We start from the raw sequence: 26,759 nt of genomic DNA on the forward strand, positions 1-26,759 counted from the left end.
TGTGTTAATTTCAGAGCAGAAACTTCAGAGATAAGATACGCCTCTGTTGGTTTTAAGATAGGAGATGGTGGGATGTTTTTCTACTTGCAGCAATATTCTCAGAATTATACGTACTTGAATGCTTTCTTTATGAGTTCAATGTAGTTTTATCGAAAGCTAATCGCTGTCACTTATAGGATATGCGCCATTACTTAATAGGTTACTCCAGGCTTGAGATAGACCATAGTAACTAATTCTGTCGCCTTGTAGTCAACGGGGCACCGATTCAATTGTCGCTTGTCGATGCCACTTCAAACTGTTGTCACAGTCCTGATCAGTATATCTTAGGAGGAACTGGACTTAATAGAAAACTTTTACCACCCATATTGCTTTATTTTGCACATTTTCAGTGCCATTATATTAATGACTTTTAAGCAGATGTATTCACACTCAAATGGTAGTTCTTTCCTTGACTTCTGAGTGTCTCTGTACTAACAAATTATCTGAGTAAAGATGTACGTGGAATGTGGCAACGCCGCACGCACTGTCAGCCCGCAGTTTCCACGGTTCAACGGACATCGCTGTGTGCGGTGTTGCCAAGTTCCACGTACATTCTTACTCTGTATAAAATCGGTTCCGCAATGTGAATTGACAATGATAATGGATTTTAAAAACAGATGCAAGGAGTTTCAAAACAAGACCAATATTGCATTTGAAGGACTACGCAATACAAAAATAAAGTTCCTTGGCAAAATTGATAAGAAAGTTGTTGTTTTTTTTTTTTGTAAATTTTAAAAATCTGAAAATTAATAATTGTGTTTAAAACTTTTCTGCCTGCACCGTACTAAAATTTAATTACGATCGGACCACTTGTTTTTTATTTATAGAATTTCAAAGAGAGCGATCGTTTACAAAACTAAAAACCAGCACTTTTATTTGTTCTCACAGCAATTAAGAATAGAATGTATTCTCCAAAAAATGTAGTTAGCATAGATTAACGCAGAATTGAATAATCTAAATTTTGATGTAACTCGTTTTTATGTGGTTCTACTGGTTAATTTTTAATTGCAGTCCAAACTCGAGAATCTATAATTTCTAATCCGACAGTAGATATGGTGTTTTGTTACCCATACCACAGACACTAGTACAGAGTATGTAAAACAATAAGATTAAGGCTTGATTCACATCTACGCTCGAGTTACGCTCAGGTCACGCTCCGCTCACGGTCCGGTCAAATATTGTTGAATAATTCTATAATAGAAGCATTCGCACCTAGCGGCCCGGTCAAGGTTCGTTCCGATCACGCTCCGCTCACGGTCCGGTTACGATCAATTGGAATGAATATTTCATAACATTCCCCATCCGATAACGAATAAAGACCCTGTCAGAACTTGCTCCTGGAATGTTGTTGAATAAAGAGTTTTACACAGGAGACGGCAAGGACGTGTTCACCTTTAGAGAGTAAGTGAAGGTCGGCGGAAAGGAACAAAACCAGGTGAGGGGAGTAGCAAAAGGTCATTGTTGGAAATGATCTGGAGGAGCAAGAGCTGGAGATATAGATTTATTCGTTACCGAGCAGGGTAAGTTTACCCCTACACCCTAATCTGCCAGTCTCATTGCTCAGTCAGAAGTGTTTAAATGTAAAACATGGGTTTTACAATTATTACTTAACCTTTTGACACCAAAGACCTTTTTCACATGTAAGCCTCTCTGTCCCGAGCCGATTTTGAGCAAAATGCAGAGTTTCAATTAAATAAGTGTAGATCGGAAGCTAATTGCCCTAGAGAGATGAGTGATATACCGTTGTACGCGGAATGAACCAGAGATTCAGACTATATGAAATTTTTGCAAATTCGGGGTATATGTGGCGAGGGGGAGGGGGCTAACTCTCAAAATTCCAAAATTTCGGGGAAAAAAATTGTGTTCCCCACCCTCCCCTCAAGCAAAAAGTACATGACAGTGTCGACATTCATATGGAAATGATCGCTAACATGTAAGGAACACAAAAATATTTGCATTATTATCATATGACCAATGTAACTTGAGTTATACCCCCAAAAGGAATTGTCGGCACGCCACTGATTGAAGCTTCAAAATGCAGCGGTACCTTGAAATAACTTTAGCTCAGAGACTATTTGCCCTGGAGATATGAACGATATACCGTTGTACGCAGAATGAATCACAGATTCAGACGATATATAATTTATTCACATTCGGCGCACATATGGAGGGTGAAAGGGGGAAAATCCCCTGAATTTTTTTTTTAAAAAAAGGTGTTTCTCCCCCCCCCCCGCCTCCCGAAAAAAAGGATATGAAAAGTTCAAAATGCACATAAAAATTATTGCTGGCATGTAAGAAACAGAAAAATATTTGAATCATTGCCGGTCTTCCTTTGTCGGCAAAAATTTGACGTTGAAAAGAGCCGCAAAAGAGAAGTACCTTTTCCCACCTTTCCCCCTCCATTTTCATGAAGACAAAAAAAATGCAAAAAACAATTTCTGTTAAATACATGTGTTAGGAACAATATAAAAAAATAAAATCGATATTCTAGCCAAAAATAGAAAAGTTATAACGTAAAAACTACGACCTTGACACAGCGTCTCGATCGAGACGCTTGGTACCCCGAGGGTTACTTTTGGGTATCTCGTTCGAGACGCTTGGGCTTAATGCTAAGTTAGGTATTCACACCTGGTCCTTTTAGGGCCGTCTCTACCATCAAGTGCTACAATTGGTGGGGGGAGTTACATCCCTTGGTTCGAAGCGTTCTACAGGATGGAACGCTACGATTTGACCTGAGCATGTGCGGAGCGTAGCTTGATCTTTGATGTGATCGTGTAACGCTCAACCTACGGTCCAGTGGCAGTCTTCAGCCCCGTTGAAAAGGATACATAGCCCAGTTTGGGTGCTTGAAAGATGAGGAACCAGAAGTCGAAGACCGATTGAAACACAAAATAGATGAGTATAGATAAAATTGATTGATGGGGGCAATGAGCAATCGAATACCAAAATATTTTCTTCTTAATTCTGTTTATAAAATAGCGGACAGAATATTGGTTTCCATGAACCCGAAAAAAACATTAAAATCTGCTGAAACAACCAAATTATGGTCCACGAGTAACGACCTTTTTCCAACCCGTTGCATCAATTAAAATCCTAAATAAAAAAAGCTAACCTGTTGAGGGTTGTGGACAAGAAATGACGTCTCGCGTATATATATATCTCTTTTTGTACAACATTTATTTACACTTCTACCCTTCGCCGTATATACATCTTTCCATAACAAATCCAATATTAACTGCTCCCGGTTGCCTTTTGCCCCATAACACAGAGAATTGCACTTCTCAGGACTTCACTCTACGAGCTCACTATTTGCCATAGCGCTAACCCGCCCCCGCAGTTTATCACGCAGAGGTCCCTAAACCTACGGCGCTCACTCTGTGTGTATTTCTATGCATCCATAAAAAGAACTGCCTCAATCCATCGAGCCTTGTATGGAAGTATCTGCGAGCCTGGGATTCTAAGATATGAGAGACCGTAACAAGTCGGAACCGGTATTTATACCTCCGACAAATGACCCGCCCCCAACCACCGGGACACGGTCCTATTGTTACATTTCAAACAGGGAAGACGTTGAGAGAACCCAACCGTTGGCTTCCCCGACTACCGGACAAAAAGCAACCTAGGCCAGAGCATTTACAAAGAAATAAATATTTACATATACACTTTCCAATTTCCAGCTGTGTGCGTAAAAACAACACAGCAGGGTCACATTTTCCCGGACAATCAAATTGTCATTGTTATGTATCCAAAGGAAAAGGAGGTGTTTGTCAACACTCTGCCATGTGAAAATTTCATTCTTGGTATCTAGCTCCGAATCAAGTTTAACAACGAACTTGTTTTTCGTTTACGGAAAACGATACAAAATCATTCTCTATTTTATTTTAATTCGAGGGAGAAGACTTCACACGATGTGCTTAACAATTGGATGTTTGAAACTAGGCCTACAACCTGTTTGTCATTTGTTTTCTCGGAGACTTTTGAATAGAATAAATTGTCAACAGTATCATATGAAACAATGAGCCTGAAAATGTTCATGCCAAACCTAGACCGACATTTGCAGTTTGCACTTCGTAGCTGCAAATAAGCGTTTTCAGTTTTCAAACCAAAAGTGTAACATCAATAAATGACTGGAACGAAGTTTGACGGCTAGTGTGGATACCCCCTGACCGTGACCTGAGCGTTGCCCCTGAGCGTAGATGTGAATCAAGCCTAAATGTACCCTATCGTACCCAAGGTATTGAGTAAGATGTTACGAGTCTTATGTTATTCTTAACATAGCAGGAAACAGATAAATGAATGCGGAATAAGCAATTAGGCAAACGTTCGTTTAGTGACTTGAGAGACGGCTATGAATGAGCGTTGGAATCGTGAGGGAGCGAGTTGAGTTGGCGAGTATACGAGAGAGAGTAAGGACTGCGTATTGCGAGAAAGAGAGAAGTGAAGTGGGAAACTATTATTGGACAATGGTGCGTGTGAATTCTGAAAGGAAGGTGAAACAAGTGACAATTGAGGGGGCAAGTGTGGAAATAACCTTCATCTATTTGTGAGGCAAGTATTATCCACTTCTTATCAATATCCATATCGGTTCAGTCATGGAGAGTACAGAAATCCAATTATTGCACATGTGAATTATTTTGCCATTCCTTTGAATGTAACCTTTCGCATATACCACATTTAGGCCAAGCGAGTGATAACCATCTGAAAGGTGAATGATGAATAACTACATCACCCAATCGAAGATTCCAGGTTCTTGGTTCGATCCCGAGGTAGTATTAACATTGCGTTACGGTACTTTTGATTTCTTCTCAACTTTGCCTCCTAATCAAAGGGTGTGCGCACGCCTATGGAACATGGTGCTGATGACCACTTTCATAATGGCCAAGATCGTGAATGTGTGGAGCTACTACTTCCACACCCTTTATGAGGTAGTGAGTATTATATGGTCCACGAAGTAGATACTATTAAATATACAGGGTTAGTCTAAAATAAATATACAGTTTAAACGCTTTATAAATTGAAATTTGTTTGTTACATCAGAAAGTATTTAGTTATAGAGAAAGTCTTCAAGTTTACGACCTCTGCTTTTCGTTTGTCTTCGTGACGTCAGCATCAAGTGAGCACCCTTGACGTAAGTCGGGCAGTATGGCCGCTAGCCAGGTGGAGAGAACAAATTCTGTTACTATAGTGCAGCGTCGTTTTAGAACACGGCATGGTAAACAACCACCCATAAGGCAGTCAATCTACGATTGGAGCAAAAAATTTAAAGAAACTGGTTGTCTGTGCAAGGGGGAAAGTCCTGGTAGAGGAGAACTGGACTATCGCATTGGTATCTGTCGTTTTGCAAAATGGGTCACACATACAACACTTGTAACTTACCAATCTAAACTTCAGGACGTACTCTTCAAACCACGTAAGTATTTCAGCCTTCTGTAAAACTTTGAAAGTGTCTGTTTCTTTTAGGCTAACCCTGTATATCATAACCTAAAATAAATGACAACACTTATGTGTATTATTGTAAGTATATGTATTTCCGGCAAACAAAATTTACAGTGTAGCCCAAAGATTGTGCCGTCTTCATGTCCTGGACATCTGTTGGACGATTTTCGATATCCTCTGTGCAGGGCCTCTCTGTGACAACACTCGACGGGAGTTCGATCAGAACTTCGGTTCTAGACCACTCCTTTCCCTGAAAAGTTAAACAGAAAAGATTAACATGGATTTCATAGCACCATCCATACTGACTGCATTATGTTTGTTTTCGAGAAGTACACACAGTACATGTTATTGTAGTAAAACAAAATGTGTTCATCAAACGTTATACTACGTGCGTGCAAAGAAATGGAGACGTTGTTGAAATGTAAAGAAAAGTCTGTAGATTATGATGTAGTGTGTTTATCTTTAATAAAACCAAAACATGGTTAATGAAAAAATGTTGCTCATTACTTTTAGTACGCCCATCGTACATAGACAATTCCAGTATAACTTAACTCGAAAAAATTAACACAGTTTTTTTCTTTTGCAAGGCCACCCCTAGATTTTTTTTAGGAAGGGGTAAGAGGCATATTTTCTCAGATAATAGTAATACCCCCTCAAAAAACACTGCTTCAGTCTGAAATGATCATGTTCCTTCAACGCCCCTGTAATAATTAAAATAAATTACTATGACTGAAATAAAATTATGTGTGAACTAATATACCGGGTGATCCGTTTGAGATGCCAGAAAATAAACCGTTGTGTACATATACTGTACTAGTGTTCATATAACATTCGAAAAATTCACATCCCAGCGATACATTGTTCGTTGTTGTGGCGTGACCACTATCTTTATCTACCATGAACGCTAGCGCCACGCGGCTGAAGTCTGTAAACCTCCACTCACTCAAAACTTACATCCTTTCTGCATATACATTACAACAAACTGCTCAGAGATACGTATATTAACCTATTGTACACAACGGATCACCCGACACTTTTTTTAGGTGGACATTCATTTTCGAATGTGAGGGGAGGGGGGGCGGCCATCCTTGCCTCCCCTTCCGGACATGGAAATATCTCTTTCAAGTATCAATCCCCCCCTCCCCAAAAGCTAAGCCTATTTACGTAAGCAAGTTACGCCCCTGCTGGAGCATGATATTTGCATTTGATCGAATTAAAATGCCTATACCGCTCGCAATTCCAGCTGGCGGCTGGGAAACAACGAATCAAGCGATCAGTTGAATTCTCTTCTACTGACATCGGGCATTCTCGAGTCACAAGGCATCGAAAGTTCCTGGCGGGACGAAACAAATGAGCGTCGGATACGCACAACATGTTGCCAAACGTACTATAAATCGGAGAGGGAGAGAGTTGATCAGCGCTGTTACTAAATAAAAGTTGCACAATAGTACACAAAGCTCGGAAAATGAGTACACAAAACACCAAAACATGTTCAAAGAAGCTAATAAAAACAACTGAGAAAAGTGAGACATACGCTTGGCAACGTTGTAACGTTGGTACCCGTACTGCTTTTACTTGGCAGCTGAGATTGTTGACGCTCATCGAGGCACATGTCCCTGAAGACGATTGGTGGACAATTAGCAGCCGCCCCCGCAACCCCCAGTGTAGAGACCCCGTAGTGTTATCTGTGCTCCTGAAATTTTGTATAATCTCAGAAATTCGACATATCCTTTGAGAACAGCACTGAATAAAAATCAAGATACCAATTTTTTTGTCGGTGAACTTAGGAAACGTACGAACATATTTAGCTGCATTGCACGAGTGAACGAACACAACAATACACGACTCAGTGCTCATTATTATTTTTATTATTTTAATACGTGGGAGATGATCTAGCCGATTTCCAATTACATATTATCATAAAACTAGCATTTTGGCTCAGCCAGAGGGGCCCAATCAACTTGACATGTAGGTCCTATCAGATATGCCGAATGAACTTACGTGCTCGCAGATGGTCATCAATAGGAAATCCATTACGAAGAGTTGGTTGCTCAACCAGTCCGTTTTTTATTGTCACACAACAAGCAAATAAATTTAATAATTCATGAACTTTTAATCCGGGTCCGTTGGTCCAAGTAGAATTTCCAACTCTCCCGTATTTCCCTGGATCTCCCGTATTAGAGGTTTTTTTTAAAAAAGAATCCCCCCGTCTCCGTTAATGGAATTCTAATTCTCCCGTATATTCCATTAACAATCAAGATTTTGATATTTCAATTCATTCCGAGTTCGGCGAGCCATACAAAACTTCAAGTCGACTGCAAGATCTTGCACGTTTTACCTTCGACAGGCGGAAGTGACGTCATGTATTGTAGTACTTGACTGATGCTTAGTTCTGCAGCAGCAGTGGACAAATACATATAGGTTAGGGCTAAGAAACATGCTAATTTGTATTTTTTTATTCTGTGTTGTGATCTATATATTACATACAATGCAAATTATTTTGTTTAATGTTATCCATTTCACAAACATTTGCTGGAGTGTGCCGCATCACTAAAAATGTGCAAAATTTGACGTGATAAATCTTCCGAAATCTCCCGCAAATTCAATTCCGAAAGTTGAGAAAACTTCGTTAATTTTTATCGCCGAAAGTTGATCACCCTAGGTCCAGGGCTGGAGTAGAGGGATCTAGAGTTTGACTTCTAAGTCCACTTTATGCACAGATACATTAATCGGGACTAGACTTGATGATTAAAAAGGAATCTGAACACGTATGCGCCTTCACCGAGAATCGAACCCGGGAGCCCTCATTACAAGCCGACGACGTTATCTTTCGCCATCGAGGAGGCTTCGAATAGATGGTTATTGTTGTATGCCATTAACATAATTCCTCCCATTCTCACGGTAAATTCAATTAGCAGAGATGAATAGTAAAGTGAATATGCAAGGAAAACAGCAAGAAGAAAATCTCTCACGGGGGGGTCTCGACTTCGATCCCCTTGTGAGGAATATTGCAAAGTGGTTCAGATCCAAATGTAAACTGTAGTACCAGTTTCCATTAGACTATCATGAGCATAAATTGGGTTTAAATCAAACTTTTAAAAAAATATTCTCGAGCCTGTTGCTTTGTGACAATTGTATTCGAATATTATAAGGAATATAAATATATCCCAAAACCTGTCATTTGGGAGGGACCTCACCTTAAAACAGTGAGAGTCCTTGGAGGACTGATCTGCCATCGAGGATTTGCAGTGCATGTATGACCAATTTAAATAAATTAAAATGGTGAACTACTAAGGTTCTGAACACTGTAACGAAAATTGAGAAAATACTCTTACATGATTGATACTTGAAAGAGATATTTCCTTTGGCAGTACTGCATACATTCATGGATGTCCGGAAGTTGAGGCAAAGAGGGCCGCCCCCCATTTGAAAATGAATGTCCACCTAAAAAAAAGTATCGGGTGATCGATTTGAGATGTCAGAAAAGTAAACCGTTGTGTACAATAAGTTAATATACGTATCTCTTAGCAGTTTGTTGTAATATATGCAGAAAGGATGTAAGTTTTGAGTGAGTGAGTCGGAAAGATTTCCATCTTGCGAAAATATTATCCAGGATTATTTGCTAAATAACTGTTACATTTGTGAAATTATTACTTAGCTCTTCAGGTCTCAGGATGTTAACAAAAGTATCAACTTGTAAATTTTAACAATCCTAAATTTTAGGGACCAAATGGCCCCCATTGCCCCCGCCAAGTTACGCCTATGTGCTCCAATACTTACATAGTCGGTGCAGCCCACCTGATCTTCGACATGAGCGCCCTCCACGACGAACATGTAGCTCTTGTTGATAAATTCCTGGCTCATGATTTGCTCTTCCACCTGGCTTGTCCTATTCCGGCCATTGCTACTCCTCTCTATGACGGTGATCACAGAGTCGGACGACGAAGCCCACCCCTGTCCGTCCGCCTTCACCAGGCCAACCCCCGCCGAGTGGCTACTGCCGTCCAAGCGCTTTCTTGGTTTGGGTCGCAAAGTCACGTCGGGGGTCTCTTCGGGGTCTGAAGCCTTGGTGCTCTTGACGTCAGAAAGGGAGAAATCCATGGAGACATATTCCTCTTCTGCATCAGGATCCACTTCGTGAAACTTGAGATGTTCCTCATCATCCTTTCCTCTCTTTTGCACGTGTGTACGGATGTATGTGGTTCTCTTTGGTTGTCTTCTTGTTACGCTGACATTCTGGTAATATCTCCCCTGAAAAGCAGCAATAAACTTCTGGATGTGTCATGACACATTAACACATTTAAATCATTAAAAGGTAATGTCTTAATTAAAACATCTTATGAATGAACTCCTCGCCATCGGTAGGGGTACCTGCCCCTCTCAAAAGGATAAATATTATGAAAAGTATTGATAGTATTACAAGAAAATGAACAAAAAATTGTTCGAATCCTTATCCATGCAGTGAAGAAATGGTTTAGCACAAGGGACAAGATTTACGAGCCTTTTCGTCAAAGTCGACGCCAGAAATCAAACTCTGGACTTACTTGTTAGTTGCAAAGCAATGACGTTGAATGATTTACACAAGACGTCAAATATTTGTGTCAGTTTCGTCTGAGGAAATGAGCATATCCCCTTATGTAATCAATCTTAATACAAATAGAACTACTTGCATTTCACAAAAAAAATACTAATATTATCATCTTATAATTAGACCTTGGGCTCGTTTCCTGGTGGAGACACATTATCTAGTTGTTTGTATTCTACTTTGAAGGACCAGTTCCAATTACTTTTTGTGACTAAAAATTGGATCTAAAACACTGGTTCTCAACCTTTTTCAGTCCGGGACCCACCTTGAAGGATATTACACTTCATGGGACTCATAAGCATGGGCGCCGGCAGAATTACTTGTAGAGGTGTGCACCGAGTTTGTAATCATATTTTTGCTAACATCGAGTACTTTTAAAGGTCCTCTTCTACCCTTGCTTGAACAAATTACACATACTTCAGAAAAGTAAATATGTAATTTGAACGACTAATTTACTCTAATCTAACATCTACTTAACACACGTGCTGGAATTGAAAACAATTTATTTTTATGTGGTTAGCTTTGTAATCCAAGCAGCCTCGATAGCAATGTGAAATTATGAAAGTGGACAGTTCTCGGCAATCGCACACACACACACACACAAACACAAGCGGTCTGAAATATCAAGCGACACTTTAAGTCGACATGCATGTGACACACAGATAATTAAGAACTCATTGCTGCGACCGAAATGAAAACGACGACATCCGATTCCCTTGAGTTTAACATCAGAGAGATGCCGGCAGGGCGAATAACAAAAATGTAGAGTTTAGACTACGTACAACACGGGTTGAAGTTAAATAGTTAAAACAATATATCTCAGTAATTTAAATGTGATAGGTTTTTAAGACAGAGTAAGTAAATTTTCGATCCCGACTTCGCGACCCACCAAACACCCCCTTGGGACCCAGTAGTAGGTCGCGCCCCATTGGTTGAGAAACACTGATCTAAAATGAACGTTCGTAATTGTCTTGATGTGAATATAATATTATCTTTTCAACTGTCGAGAAATCTCCACCTTATATTTCGAGTGTTACATGTTATCATAAGCTGCTTACAGCATAAAACAGAGGACAACATGCAACTACACAGACTGTTCCAGGACATTAGTCAGTAGTTCGGATTCCACTTTAAATAGTAAGTCCAGTCCAGATTAGCCTATCAATGCATAAAGTGGACTTAGAATGCAAACAAAAAAAAACGACTCCATTAACCAGATCTTTGCTTCTCTTAACGAATACATTGCCAGAGTATACTACGCGGATTCTTTAGTACGTTTGTACCTTTAAGTTCATGCCTGTGTATCAATACATAAAGAGAAAGCCTTTATTAAAAAAATGCTAACCTGGAAATGCATTTTTTTAAATTTACTTTAGTAAAATAAATTCTTCACAGTCCCTGAATGCATAATTGCCAATTGGAAAGGTTAAAAATCAACAAAAGGATAAAAACTTGTAACTCTGTCCTTCAAAACTTTCTTTGCTCCCCGCTCGTCCAATCACACTTGGTTCAATTTGTCCATAACTACTGTAACTGAACACACTTAAGACCTTGCCTGACCTTTGGTCTGCGCCAATGAAGTCATTTTTAAAATTTCCAATGTTTTCGAAGAAACATTATGATATCCCCTGTTTCAGTTCCTTGCAGAGCATTCAAGTGAATCTTTGCTTGATCTCTCTTGTCTGTTGTCTATGAATCTGTGGTACAGTGGATTATTCATGACTATTTTCATTAATTTTTCTCTTACATCCTATGTGTTTTAAAGCTATGGATTTTTATGATTGCTGGTACAGAAGTTGACAACAGCTTGTTTTCAGTTTTCTTTTAATTCTTGACGCTCTTATTGGATTCAATAAAGTGCACGAACATGGTGAGGGACAATTTGCACGGAAATACTAATGGATCCCACTGTACTACAATATAGGCTTAAGATTACACGAAACTATCACAGATATCTAGACAAGAGCAAGAACAAAAAACACGAATATTCGCGTGAATGCTCTAGAAAGAATTCTAAGCATCTAAGATGTAATTTTTCATAATTTGGAATATCATAGTGGTTTCTTTTCGAAAGGAGAAATATTTTTAAAAACAACTGCGCCGATACAGGTCCAATTCAGATAAAAGAGAAAACTTGCTGGAAGCTTCAAGTAAGCTCCCCATGGCAAGCTGTCGTAGCGTTCCAACATGAACACGGGGATCTTAAATAGGGATGTAACTTGCCCCTCCCGATTAACACTACTGATGGTAGAGACAGCCCTGAAAGAGCCAGGTACAAATATCTAAATTAACATTAATATAAACTCATGATTTGGTTTTATACTGAACTGAGCAATGCGAATGGCAGAAGAGGGTGAAGGATAGCTTACCCATATCGGTTTAGAAAATAGACAAATAGCTCCTGCTTCTTCGATGATTCCAAGTAAAAAGACCCCGCGCACCTTTTTAATCCCTCGCTTGGCCTCCCGTCACCTCTAGCCAAAGGTCAGTGGTCTTACCATTTCCTGTAAAAGTCTTATGCTACGCATTTCTAAGCAGGATGTGGCAAGGTCTGCCAGGGTCAATATTTCTTAAACCGAGCGGATACGCTACGCTGTGAGCTTACTGCAAGCTTGCACCCAGCTATCTACGAGGGATGATCGAAAAAAAGGTTACAAAGCCTATTATGGCGTATGTGTTAGACATAACTGGAAGATCAACACACCTGATGATGGAGGGTACTCAACACTAGTCCTCGATGTAATCACCTTTTTTGTTCAAGCACCTGTCAAAACGGTAGATGAAGTTTTAAATACCGGTTGCACAGAAATCCGCGTCAAGTTCTCGTAGCCACCGTGAGGCAGCTCTTTTGACATCATCACATGTCAGATAATGGTGGCCAGCCAACCAAATGGTAGTCCCAGCTCAGCTGATGTTGAGCGTAATGTTCTTCTGTTCTCACGAATACACTCATCCACAAGAGCACAGTTCACATCAGTGGTTGAGGTACTGGGCCTACCGCTGTGTCCAGGGTTGTCATTAACAATACTGGTCCGTCCTTCTTTGAAGGCACGACACCACTTCGCTACATGTTGCCTTGAAATTGACCCCTCCCCATACACCTCCACAATCTGCCTATGAATGTCAGCAGGTGTAGTGTTTTTGGCCCACAGGAAACGCACCACTGCCCTCACTTCAACTCTTGACCATTTTAAATGTCCGCTTCTCGGATATACATGGTCAGAATCCGAAGTGCTCAAACTCGCAACAAGACAAACATGTTATTAATTTACACATAAATTTTCGTTACGTTACAGTGAATAAAACAAAAGTTATATGCTTTGTAACCTTTTTTTTCGATCATCCCTCGTAGTTACCAAAAGTTGAAGTTGCGGCAAGCCTGCATCAAGCTGAAGAAAAGAAGTCATATTCTTGACTACCAAACCAGCTTGCATCTTCAAGCTAAACTGATTTTTCTCCTTATATTCATAGCATAACGTAACCATGTTACGTTTACCAAAACAAAACACTAGTAATTTGGATCGTACAGCAGTGAGCCACCAATGTTTCTTATGACTAGACCTTGGATTTTTAGGTTCTATAAAGTGTGCTTTTAGTTTCCTAAAATAGGCTCTAAAAACCCGAAGACAGTTTCAAAAATCTTAAAATAGGTTCTAAAAACCTTAAATTAGGCTCGAGAAATCCTGAAATAGGTTGCAAAAAGACTTAATTTGGTACAAAATTCCTGAAAAGTAATGATTAGATACAATCGTTAAAAACAAAATTTCACAAGAACCGTAATAACCAAATATTAATTTTCTAAACAAAATTTTATTTGTTTATATCATTTCCAAAATGATCTGCAAATTATTATAATGCTGCACTTGTGCTGTTAGAAAAAGTTATTTGTTGATATGAAAAATGAATTACGTATGTATAATTTGCTACACAATATCAGGGTGGCTACTCACTTGGAATTCCTTGAATTCCGGGAATTACTCGTGAATTATTGGCACCGGAAATTATGCGTGAATTATTGGCTCTGGAAAATATTCATGAATTTTGGCAAGACATGAAATAAGGTACAAGCGGATGTTTTTTCTATTCCATTTTTTCTCCGTAGACGTGAAAAATTGCAACTTTTATTAATCCATATCCCATTAAATTTAGACGTTTATAAATGTCCTGAGGCAAGTTTCTCTCAGTTTAGCTTTTATTTCATTCATTTTTTTGAGGATGAAAAATAAAGGTACACAGAAAATAAAACAAAATTTTCTCAATCCGTTTACTTTGTTAGTGTCTTTTACAGAACAATCTATCTGACAAACGGAAGATTATTACAAAATAATATATCTTGAAGTTGATTAGGTAAATGTTTTGTTACATTGGAATCATACAAAGCCTTTATATTGTCAATATTTTTGTCTATGGAAGGGAGGGTGAGAGTCGGTAATACGTAAGGTTGGAGTAGGGAAATCATCTGCTTGTATCCTTGAATTTTTAGAGAGTTCACCTAGAAAACCAGGAATTATAATTGAATTTTATCATGGTCCTAGTGAACACCATGAAACTTTTTGCGTTATCCACACTCAAACTCCACCTTTTGTCTGTGAGGATCATTTCATGTGCTGAAAATTATCTTCCAACAGAAACATAGTCAGTAGTGCTAATTTGAATGCTGAAATATTACTTCGAAACGAATGAATGCCAAAAAGGACCAAACTGACGCGAAAGTGAGCAAAGCCACACAGATCAGAAGTTTCCACTTGGGACTGTGCAGGCAGTAGAGACGATTGGGTGCCAAAACTGAGAATGTGGAGGAGGGGGGGGGGAGCAAGGGCAGTTTAATTTATCTTAGTAGGCAAGGCTTAACATTAAGAGTCTATAGTGCAGGGATAAAAAGTAGGGGGGAACTGTCCCTTTCGCCACCACGTCAGACATTTTTGTTTTGTTTAAAACTCTGATAAACATCATATACTTGGAGGGATGGAAATCGACAGAAAACATGTTTCAGACACGCCAGTCATTGAATTATTTCGCCACCAAACCTAGAAAATACCTCTGTGAGATATAAAAACCTAAAAAAATGTTTAATTTAGGCGCATAAACCTAAAATAGGTTCTAACAAGCAAAATAGGTTATTTTAGGCACTATAAAACTTAACCAGTTGTTTCGTTTCTTTATGAAACGCAGATATTACTTGTTATTTCTTGTTTACCTGCAAAGGAAAAATAGGTTAAAAACGTTAAATCCGACGTCTAGTCATGACGTAACCCTTTTCAATCATGCACTGCTAAGTTACCTTGCATGCACTGAGTTCCAGATTATGTAGCCAGGCCTCAAAAGGTTGCTCATGTTAGATTCACTTTTATTCACTACATTACACTTTCTTCTCTTTAGTGTTCAGAAATCTTTCGAAGAGTATTAAAACACAACTTTTCACTAATTATGTCTAAAAATATTTCCTTCATTGTGTTATGAAAACTTATGTTTATTTGGCATTTGATTGGCACTGCGTCAAAATTTTCGCGTAAAGTGAACAAGCTCGAGGCAAGCTTCCATCATGCTTGTATCAAGCTTCCCATATCCAGCTGGTTGGTTGGTTGATTTGGTGCATTAAGTTCACTTTATGCACAGTAAGGCTAATCGGGTCTTGACCTACAGTTTATAGTGTGATCCGAACCACTATGTGCCTCCACCGTTTATCGAACGCTACCACTGCGTCATCGGAGAGGCCCCCATATCAAGCTGGATTTGACAAGCTACCTCGAGCTTTTAATGGCTAATACATTATTAGTTATGAGTAGAGTCAGGAAGTTTGGCAAAATGCCTCTTTTTATCTACTGCATATATTGATAAAATTTTTCCGGATATACGTTTCTTATGTTGTTTCGAATGTTTTGGAAGCCTTTTCATTTTGCCTATTTTGCCTATTTGGGACCCCACTGCCTATTTTTAATTATAATGCCTTTTTTTGCCTTTTTCAATGAAATTTGACATTTTTTTAAAAAAAAATGTGTATATAAATCATTTTTCTCCCAAAAAACGTTGTTGGCATTTATTTTTCTTCCGTTTATTATGTGAATAATTTTCGCCTTATTTAAGTAATATTGAACTCACGCATGTTTCAACATTGCTGAAGGAGAAAAGTGTGAGAAAAAAGTATTTCATGCTGAGTCAGGATATTGCCTTTCGGTTAACATTTCTTGTGCATGATTGACTGCTGAAGTGGACAGGTTGATTTCGAACACAAAGAAAATATTTCTGAAATCTCCCTCTCGAACCCGAAAATTTCAGGAAGTTGGGATTGAGCTTAGTTTACCTCAGCAACCAGTCTTGACGAGATAGGGAACATGGATATCAGCAGCTATATATTATGCTAACAACCTTCAAAAAATCAGTGAGGTGATCGATGCTCTTCCAGAAAATGAAGCGGCTTCAATTCGTGAAGTGAAAAAACTCCTGGCTATTCAAGTTTACTTTTGCACATTATGGTGCATTGCCAGAGACAATTACAATTATAGCATCCATGAAAATCTTCGAGGAATCTATGCAGCAGATGACGGAAGTGCCTGGAGAAAAGGGGTGAGCTGTTGCGGAAAAGTGCTAACGGGTAGTGAGTGCAAATGAGGACTTGAAACAATTGAAAACAATTTGTGATGTTCTAAAAGGTGAAAATGCTGTTACCAAAATGAGTCCAGCTACATTAGCTTGTTATATGTATGCTCCAATAACTTCTGTCGAAGTAGAAAGATCATTTTCTATTATGAAAAACATTCTCTCTGACAGACGACTATCAATGAATGTTTAGAACTTAAAAAGCACCTTGTAGTTATGTGCAATCAAGACGGAGAAAATTGAAATGCTCTTCCCAATTTAGATTTTAACATTTTGCGAGAAATTATAGATAAAAGTAAGCGACTTCTAAATGTGCCTTTTTTCGGTTTATTTTGCCTTTTTTTTTTCATTTTTAGTGCCTATTTACCACATTATAAATGCCTTTTTGCCTGCCTATTTTAACGAAAATAAATACCTGAACTTCCGGGCTCTAGTTATGAGCTACAATTTATGCTTGCTATAAGCTTTCATGCTATCTGGGAAGGTACAGTCACGGGAAGTTCTGGGTTGTAACAATCCCATTGAGAATCATTGGAATTGCAACAACCCAGAAATGTCCGTGACTGTACAACTTGATCTTAAACCAACATACCTCGGGTGGATCAGGAGCAACGTACAGACTCTCCGACGACGCTGATATCTCCATGACAGCGTACCTCTTGGCGGAATCTTTGGGCAGTGGAATCTGATAGGTGAGAACGGTTCGTGCTCGGTCGTTGCGATGCCGAGAGGACGTCCTTCGCACCAGAGGGAAGCTGTGTCGCTTGAATTCGTCATCCTCCAGAATCTCCATGTACTCAACTGAACATGTGGAGTTCCTGCATCCGGTCATTTGACCATCCTTGAATATGACCTCCTCGTACTCGGCAGACTCCTCGTCAGCGCCTGTTTGTGAGTTGTGGTCGACTTTGGAGCCTTCTGTAAGGAGAACAAACATTGTGATATATCCTACCTATATAGTACGTAAGCTTGTGGCTTCTCAAAGTCAGTTTTATATGGCAAGCATAGGCGTGCGCACGGAGGGGACAAGGTGGGCAATTGCAGGGATGCCCCGATAATAGTGTTGCCCCCTTAAAAAACACCACTTGAATTTGAAATTATTTCATTAATATAAATCAAATTATACGTGTGAAATATATACTTTTATGTTGACATTCGATTTCTAAGGGGGAAGTGTGCCATCCTTGCCCCTCCCCCCATTTCAGAAGTCCATGTCCCTCGTAAATTGGCTCTGGGCGCCGAACGATCTAAATGAAAAAAAATGTAGAAGAGAATGCCTTGGCGCCTCATGAATTTTTTTGTGCCATATTAAATCAATATTGTTTTCAGTTTGCAAAAATTTGGATCTAATTTTATTTTTGCTCGCTTCGCTCGCAATTTTATTGTTTTCTGTAATGCATTGTAAATTCCCAGAGAGAGAGAAGTTATAACTACTAAGTACTTCAGACTCTTGCTGCTAAGAAGTTTTACCTTAAATGTATGAACACAAATATTTGGAGGGAAGGAGCACGGTACATTATATATATATATATATATATATATATATATATATACTATATATATATACTATATACTATATATATATATATATATATACCCATCAATGCAATGAAACTAAAACAGTGATAAAATATAAAATGAGTTTTTTCTATCCCGATTGAAATTTCATCACGGCTTTTGCCCCCCCCCCCCTAATCAGAGGGTGTGCGCACGCCTATGATGGCAAGCTGGATGAAAGTTCGATGTATGTGATAATCAGCAAGTGAGTTCACTGTCACTTGATGCAGGCTTGTATTTCCTTGTAGAGTGTATCTTACTTTGCGATACTTTTCTGAGACTTCTTGACTAACATTTCATTACACGAAAATGGTGAATGAACGCTGTTCCTAAGTAACTAGTTACTTGTAATTGATTTGCAAGTAACAAGCAAGTAACTGTAGCTGCAAGTTACTTCTTTCGCAGTGGAAGTAATGTTATTAGCAGTTACTTTTCGGTTAACTTGAAAATTTGTAACTTACTTCTAACTATGTGTCTTCTCTGGATGCTAAGGCGAAAATATTTTTGTTGTACGTAGGCTTCTTTGCTCGCTAAATTTAGAACACCCACGCTTTGTTGCAATTTGCCATTTCCCGACTTTAACTAGAAGTACAATTATGACATAGGTACCAGTGCTGCAATCGAGATGGTTTTTAAGTCAGAGGGAATTGTTCTGCCACCACATAGAGAGTACTTGTCAAGTGACAATATTGAATTTCAGTTGCTGTTGATACTTAATATTTGAAAATCTTGATTGTACGCTGCTAGTTCTTATCTTTGGTACGATATATTTACAATTGATTAACAGTTTACTTAATTATCTGAACTCGTGGCTATAACCTTGAGAAGGTACTGCAAGTACAAAGAGAGGCAAATTCACCAATTAAAAATTTATAATTTGACCATTTTGTACAAATAAATACGGCATCAAAACGTAAAAACAATTAAGGAAAAAGTATGAACAATATGCCTGAAGAAAGAACTTACTATCTTCTGGAACAAGTCGTGGCCTTGGATAGCGTGGTGGTAACGGGGGACAAGAAGACTTCTCGTTGTTGTCTTCTGTGAGGTCTGTCTTTTTTTCCGCTGGCTGTAATCCAGCCTGAAAGAAGAGAGACCAACAAACATTGTCCAATTGGCACTAAAACAAATCCACAAAATGGATTATCTGGTCCTAGTAGAGAGAAAACATGCTTTAGAAGTGAATAAACACATCCTTTGATAGAGAAACAAGTTTCAAAAGAGAATAGAATAGAAGAAACCCATTCTAGAAGTAAAAGCAGGCATCAAAATAGGAAAGATGGTTTTAGAACAGAGGAATCCTGCTCTGGAAGAGAATAAACACATTCTAGAAGAGAAGAGAGGTTATAAAAGGGAATAGTGGGGTCTAGAAGAGAGGAAACATGATCTAGAGAAGACGACACACTTCAGAAAAGAAATGCAGATTTAAAAAGAATGATTCTAGAATATGGTAAACATGGTCTAGAAGAGAAGAAACACATTCTAAAAGAGAAAGCAGGTTTCAAAATAGAATAAAATGGAAATAGATGACAGAAAGTATGCTCTAGAAGAAAAGAGACATATTCTAGGAGAGAAAAGCTAGTTTCGAAAGACAAGACAAGTGTTCTAGAAGATAGGTAACATGCTCTAAAATAAAAGAGACATTCTAGAAGAGATAACAGGTTTCACAAGGGAGAAGGAGGGTTTTACAAGAGAGGAGTCATGGTCTAGAAGAGAATCTAGCATTATCATAGACATGATACAAGTACCAACCTTGATGAGGAAATTGGTGAAGACCGGGTCATCTTCTATGGCGTCAACCACAAAGCCCTTCTTTGGATCCCAGGACACGTGGGAGATGCGCCTGAAGTCGTTCCCCAGTTGGATGTCCAATTTCCTGGTCTTCGGACTCACTTTACGAAATCGTCTGCCGTTGGATGTCTTCGAAGAATCATCTGGAAACATCAGGTGCAATTACAATATTTTCTGAACATTATTTGTAATGGCCACTATTGCTCTCGCCACGAAAACTGTCCAGTCAATGTTGCAGCTTCCCCTTGCCTCCTCCACACCCCTTGCCTTCCAGGGTAGCCACACTTCTAAGCTGCTCAGTCAGCACTTCTCACGTTGTACGTATGCGGTTGAAATTGTTGCTTATTAGTAACACTGTAGGTGAGCGGCGTGACCGTGGCTGGACTGTTTTCGTGGCGAGAGCTCTAATAAAAATCTCTTTTCAGCAATTGAATCCCAGGGCATTTAAATTGGCAATAACTCAGAAACCCTGGCATTTTATGTGATTTTCAGCAATGTGAAACAATTTTTTTTGGTCTTACTATACATGTGTTATACATCAAAATAAAGGCAATTTCTTTGCCTACACGATAGAAAAGAAACAATTAGAATCTGTGTATTCTTGCGTGTGCTAGAGATGTTCAACATAGTTCTTGTTTTTCATATAATGAAAAAGTCCGTACTTCTAATACTAAACAGTGGCGGCGATTGGCTTCCAAAACTAGAGGGAGCAAGAGCAATTTACTTTTCTTTGGTACATAAGGTATAGCATAAAACGGGGGCAAAGTGGCAAAAAGTGGGGGCAACTGCCCTCCCTCACCCCTTAATCGTCGCCACTAACCCTTAGTATGAAACACAGGCGATGTGTAAGTAAATAACTCATTACAAGTAAATAAATAAGTGTTCCATTTCTTTCGATATTTCAAGTAAACACATTGGTCAAGTGTGCATGGGCGCCCATAGGAGTTTTCTGAGGGGGGGGCCTCTTCAAGATTCTCAGGGGGGCTCTTCGTAACTCCAAACATCCAAGTGATATTGCCATATTCAGGATGCTCGTGCATAGCACGAGCATGGGATTCAATGTGTTAACTTGTTGGATGTTTGTCAAAATTATACCTCTCAATTTCTTAAAAAAATAATTACAAAAGGTTAAATCTTCTGTGTACACTATTTCTCAGTGTGCGAATTAACGGGGGGTGCAGGGGATTCTCCCCCACGACCAAAAAAATATCCCCTACAAAAGGAAAATATTTTTATCCCTACCATGGATGCTTTTATCCCCTCAAAGAATATGGAATTGAAAGCAATTAGTATAGCTTTTCTAAAATATGTAACAAAATATAAAAATTAATGGTATCCATTAAAGCTCCAGTCACCAAAGATTTCCCCGCCGACAAGTATGCGGCCTTGTGGATTAAGGGACGGCAAGTAACTAACCTCACCGAGCCGAGACAACAGGGCTGTCGGTAAATTTCTCGTATGGGAGAGACTGCTGAAATTTGCTAGTTCATTTAATTTGAATATTCGTACTTACGTATTCTGCATTGAGAAACATTGATGAAGGTGGCATTTCGCTTATTTCACGGACATATCGAATAAGTTTCCTTCGTTTCTTTTTGCCTTCGGTAACACACAAAATGGTGGTCACAGTTTCACTACCGCTCTCGGCATGCAGTGTTTCCACCCCACTGCACCCAAAACTACCTACGTAGCCCCACAAACCATTGACGCATAGCTCCACGAACCATTCATACATAGCCCCACGAACCATTTCCGGTAAGGTTAGGTTAGGTAGGGTCACGTATAGGTTACAATAGTTAAAAATTGGTTTCGAGAAAAATATGCGAAGCCCCACACACCATTCTCGCATAGCCCCACGAACCATTGACACATAGCTCCACAAACCTTTTGCGGAAACGTACTTTCTACAGTTGCAAAAACCCATGTTTGAAACACTGACCGGGATTACTCATCACGCACAGGCTACATCCACCTGGAAGTAAATGGATGAAAGAGCTTTCGTGCATCGGTCACACATTTATATCGAAAACTATATGATTTACCGGCAAAATCCAATGAACGATGCGAGAAAACACTTCCCCGAACTTCCACAAGTACAAAGAAACTGCATTCGGTAAGTAATTTCTCCTGTAAATTTGAAGAAATCCGTTTGTCCCTTACGAGAAATTTACCAGGCTGTCTTCCACTTAGGTTTTTCATGACATAGTGCTAATATTTTACATGTGTTATGTGTTCACCAGAAACTTGTTGGTAACTTAGATGGACGTTCAGTTTGAACTTCGCAATAGAAATTTGGTCAAATTTTCGGTGTTACTAGTTCGAAAGCTCTTTTTTGCATATATATATGAGTTTGGGATTTCTTAGAATGTAAACATTTTAGTGACCAAAGTTGGAAGCAATGTTGTAAAGTACCTAGAACCCCAAGACAATACTTTAGTTTACTGACTGGTAATATACACAAATTTGCATATAATAATAATAATAATAATAAAGTTCCCGAAATGAAATCATATATACGTCGTCACTGAGTGGGCATTCCCACCAAAGCAAAAAGCTTAATTCACACTGTGCTATTTCTAATTCAACTTCCCTAATGCTTTACTTACAGATTGTCAGAATTTACTAAAGTGCGAACAGAAAATGTCTTCTGAAAACACTGTTTTTGAAATATTTGGATTAGAGGTTGGCCATACTGCTTTGCGTACGTGCATGACAATCGAGTGTGCATTAGTCGTTGATTTAGCCATTGTTGAGCTTTGTCATTGATGTTTTATTTGTTTGTTGTTGTAGGGTAAACATTGTTACGGCACTCTCCGTATGTACCAAAAAAGGACAGCGAGTATGATTATTCTTTTTTTGTCTGAAGGTATACAAGGGACCGAAATCTGCATAAGCCTTGCATCATAATAATATGGTAAATGTGCACTGTTATGGCGAAGTGTGTTGGAATTCTTTGAGACGTTCACAAATAAGTCGGACAAGTATTGAACACGATTGAGCAAGGCGGCTTATCACATCCACTCATGTGCAGGCACGTAGCCAGGGAGAGGGCTAAGGAAGCTGAAGCCTCCCGAAATAAAACCTACTTTAAATAGTGAATAGTTGTAATTCATTTTACTTCCTTAGCAAGATCTACATACCTACACGTTTATACTACGATGCAAGACTTCGGTATTTTTCGGCTCCGAAGACATTATGTATGGGAAACTTGATTTTTTAAAAAAATATACAGGGTGTCCACAAATTATCTTTACAACTTCAAATCTAAATAACTAAATAATGGAACGATGTATCTTAATATTTTTTCTATCATTTAAAGAGAAACTCTTAAAGTTTCTTTTACCACCTCAATGCATCTCTATGTGTGGCCCCGTTGTTGCCCGTAGGATATCAAAAAGGGGCCAATGATTTGATTGTGCATAAGACCACATCACACATGAACCTTTGGGCTTTGGCGGTCGATTTCTCGAACCTCGTGAGGCTTTTCAGACCCCCCAAATTCGACAGTTATGCCTATTCAATCATTTATGAGAAAAGGAAACACACTGTGCCTTCTCCTGTGGAGTAGTCATTTTGTGGAAATGTGACCTCGCATCTTCCCTACTTACTCACTGTACCTGAAAAAACAGTAAACAAAACACTGAGAGTTTATCTTTTACATTAAGGCAACAGAACTGAGATACCTCGTTCCACTATTTAGTTATTTAGATTTGAAGTTGTAAATATAATTTGTGGACACCCTGTACATCTTTGTTATTATTGCTTAACAAAAGATGAATGATGCTATTAGGTTCAGTCAATAATTATCCGATACTCTCAGCTTTACCAGAGAAAAGTGAGTGGTGGTACTTTTTTGATTGCTTGTTTGTTTTGTGTGAAACAGAGGCCGAAATCTATTGAAGGCTTGCATGCAGTATGCAAATAATGCACTTCATCGATAGTCACTTAGTCGGATGGCAAGGACTAACTCAATGTTATGGCCAGGAGTGGATGTGGAAGGACATCATACTCAATCGTGTTTAATACTTGTCCGACTTTCATTATGCAAAACACTTCGCCGTAGTATTGCACTTTTCCTACAGGGTGCTCGGAAATTCCCCTTACAAACTCCTAGGGCAAGTAGAGGGGACTGAGTAGACAATATTTGGAATAGGAACCCATGTCCGGAAACGTACCGTTTCCATGCTACAACCATGTCAATGTGTCGGATGTGCCTGTGTTGGTATGCAACCGGGTAGGCAATACATGACGTCAGAAGATCACCTGATGGCACGTGACGTCTACAAATTGTTGCGTTCCACTGTCGACGCAGGTGTTGATCAATGAATAGTAAGTTTATTTTTTGTTCCCTTGGCATTGTTACCAAATAAATTTGTTTGTATTATAGACTGAGTCACACGTCATTCACTTCTGTACCTTACGTAACACCTCATTTGACATGGTTGTAATAAATGATTACACTTTAGGTCATGAGGTGATCTTCTGAGGTCATATACTGCCTACCCTGTTGCATACCAACACAGGCACATCCGACACATTGTCATGGTTGTAGCACGGAAACGGTACGTTTCCGGACATGGGTTCCTATTCCAGATATTGTCTACTCAGTCCCCTCTACTAGCCCTAGGAGTTTGTAAGGGGAATTTCCGAGCACCCTGTATATTATGATTCAAGCCTTAGGTGGATGTCGATCCTTTGTATGCATTCAGACTAAAATAAATGCTTCCTGTTCTTCTTTGGTATAAACAGAGAGTTGCGTAACCATGTTTATCCTACAACAACAAAGAAATAAAACATGAGTGACAAAGCTCAACCATGCGCTAAAGCAACGATTAATGAATGCACACTCGATTGACATGTACTCATATGAAGCAGTGTGGTCAACCTGAAGATTTTACAGCAAAAGTGCTTAAATGACGGTGCTTAAATAGAGAGGATGAAATGCTCATCAACCTAACCTACATTGATATGAACCTGGTTAATACCTACCCTGCCGACGACGCCATACTTCGCCACTCCCTGTTACATTTACAGGAATCTCATGATACAAATTAGATTGTGCGTCATCTTCCGATACACTGAAAGTGAAGTTTCTTGCTTCAGATGACTCTGGTGGCTTTTGGATAGGGCTCTTTCTATCAGTCAACTCTGGTCTTGCAGTAGGACTCTTTCTGTCAGTCAGTTCTGACTTTCCAGGGGGACTCTTTCTGTCAGTCAACTTTGATTTTCCAGTGGGACTCTTTCCGTCAGTCAGCCCTGCCTTTCCAGTAGGACTCTTTCTGTCAGCGAACTCTGATATTCCTTTCGTAGGGCTGCTTGCAAGGACAAACTCTAATTGAGTGGTGATGTTCTCATCAATTGACTCCGATGTTCTTCCAGTTAGTTCAGAAGACTCTGATTTTATCGCAGGATTTACTGCTTCAAACACATCCGATGTTCTTTGATGGAAGCTCATGGTATCAGAGCATTCTGAACTCGGTCTTGAAGGAGTTCCTGTATCGGATGATTCAGAAGTTCTGGATCTTACTTCTCTTCGAATGGAGTTCATTCCATGATACCTTATGAACTTCAATATCACTTTCCGCACTTCCTGGTTCTGTAGTTCTTCAAGCGTAACCTCCGCCTGTGGAAATAAATAAACGATCTGTTTCGTATAGGAATTAAAAACATTTCTATGATTGCTTAAAATTTAATAAGGAGCACCAATTTTTTAAAAAAATATTGGGTGGGTTCAAACATTTGAGCATTAAAATCACAAAAAATATCATAAATGATTGTGTGCAAAAGGTATTTTCAAAATTTCCTTAAAATGTTTTCAAACTGTTCAAAACGTGCTCCAACTGTGAAGGATGTAATAAAAGTAATCAAAAGTCGTTTCTTGAGATGAGTTTTATGCGACTCGGAATTGCCAACAATTTGGGAAGACCTTTTCTACACTTTTGGAACACTTTTTGAGTACACTTCATGCAAGGCCGCCCACAGGATTTTTTTTCATGGGTGCAGCAGTGCTTAAAGTGAGGGGAAAAGTGAAGTGATGCTTCCATCCAGGTAAGAAAATTCTCACATAAAGCATCCCCACCACTAGAATAGGATAATTTTCAGAGGTACTTAATCTGCTATCTTTCACGGTATCCATCGTCTATGTTTTGAAGCTACAATTTCAAATTTTGAATAAGACAACGTGTTTCCAGACATTTCAGTGGGGCGAGCCCTCCTAGCTCTCCTTTCCTGGCGCACTTAACTTCATGTATGTTTTTAACAGACATTTTGAGCGCTTGCAAACACTGATAATGTGTACCAAGAGTAATGAAAAGTAGTTTCTAGAAAGTGTATGGAAAGTTTTTTTTTCAGTGCATGTATTCTGATATTAATGCACACAACAATGGTTGTTGTTTACTGATTTCAATAAGCAGTCCAACAAGAACCACGATAACAAATATTATAAAAATGTCAGTACGACAAATTATTGGGTGCGCTTGGGCCCCATGAGAGTTTGAACCATCGAATTCCACCTAAACTGGCCCGTTGCATACAGAATTAGTGGATTTCAATATTAAGGTGTTTAAATAACAAGGGCAATACATCAGGTTTGTACATCCTTACGTGGACAGCACTTATGAAACAAAAGAGGGTGTTGCTCACTAGAATTTCTTTCTAAGCCTTAAGAAAAATTGAAAGAAATTAAAAACTATGTTAAATGTCAAAGTTCTGTTAAAAAAATAGTCACGCCTAAGATAAAAGTCGCGACACTGTA

At 39.0% G+C, this 26,759-nt stretch overlaps 1 protein-coding gene across 1 annotated transcript in view; it reads right to left on the minus strand.

The window, feature by feature from the left end:
• Nucleotides 1–5,548: 5,548 nt before the first annotated feature.
• Nucleotides 5,549–26,759, minus strand: part of LOC145996259 (uncharacterized) — a 34,423-nt gene continuing 13,212 nt past the window's right edge. The window contains exons 3-8 of the mRNA XM_083132684.1: nucleotides 24,995–25,628; nucleotides 19,967–20,148; nucleotides 19,181–19,295; nucleotides 17,250–17,575; nucleotides 9,256–9,726; nucleotides 5,549–5,725 (exon numbers count right to left, since the gene is read on the minus strand). Coding sequence (XP_082988810.1) covers nucleotides 5,549–5,725; nucleotides 9,256–9,726; nucleotides 17,250–17,575; nucleotides 19,181–19,295; nucleotides 19,967–20,148; nucleotides 24,995–25,628 — 1,905 coding nt within the window. The remainder of the gene's footprint in view (nucleotides 5,726–9,255; nucleotides 9,727–17,249; nucleotides 17,576–19,180; nucleotides 19,296–19,966; nucleotides 20,149–24,994; nucleotides 25,629–26,759) is intronic.

The sequence above is a fragment of the Lepisma saccharinum genome, chromosome 12 (assembly GCF_977018435.1).
Source record: "Lepisma saccharinum chromosome 12, izLepSacc3.1, whole genome shotgun sequence".
NCBI lineage: Eukaryota > Metazoa > Arthropoda > Insecta > Zygentoma > Lepismatidae > Lepisma > Lepisma saccharinum.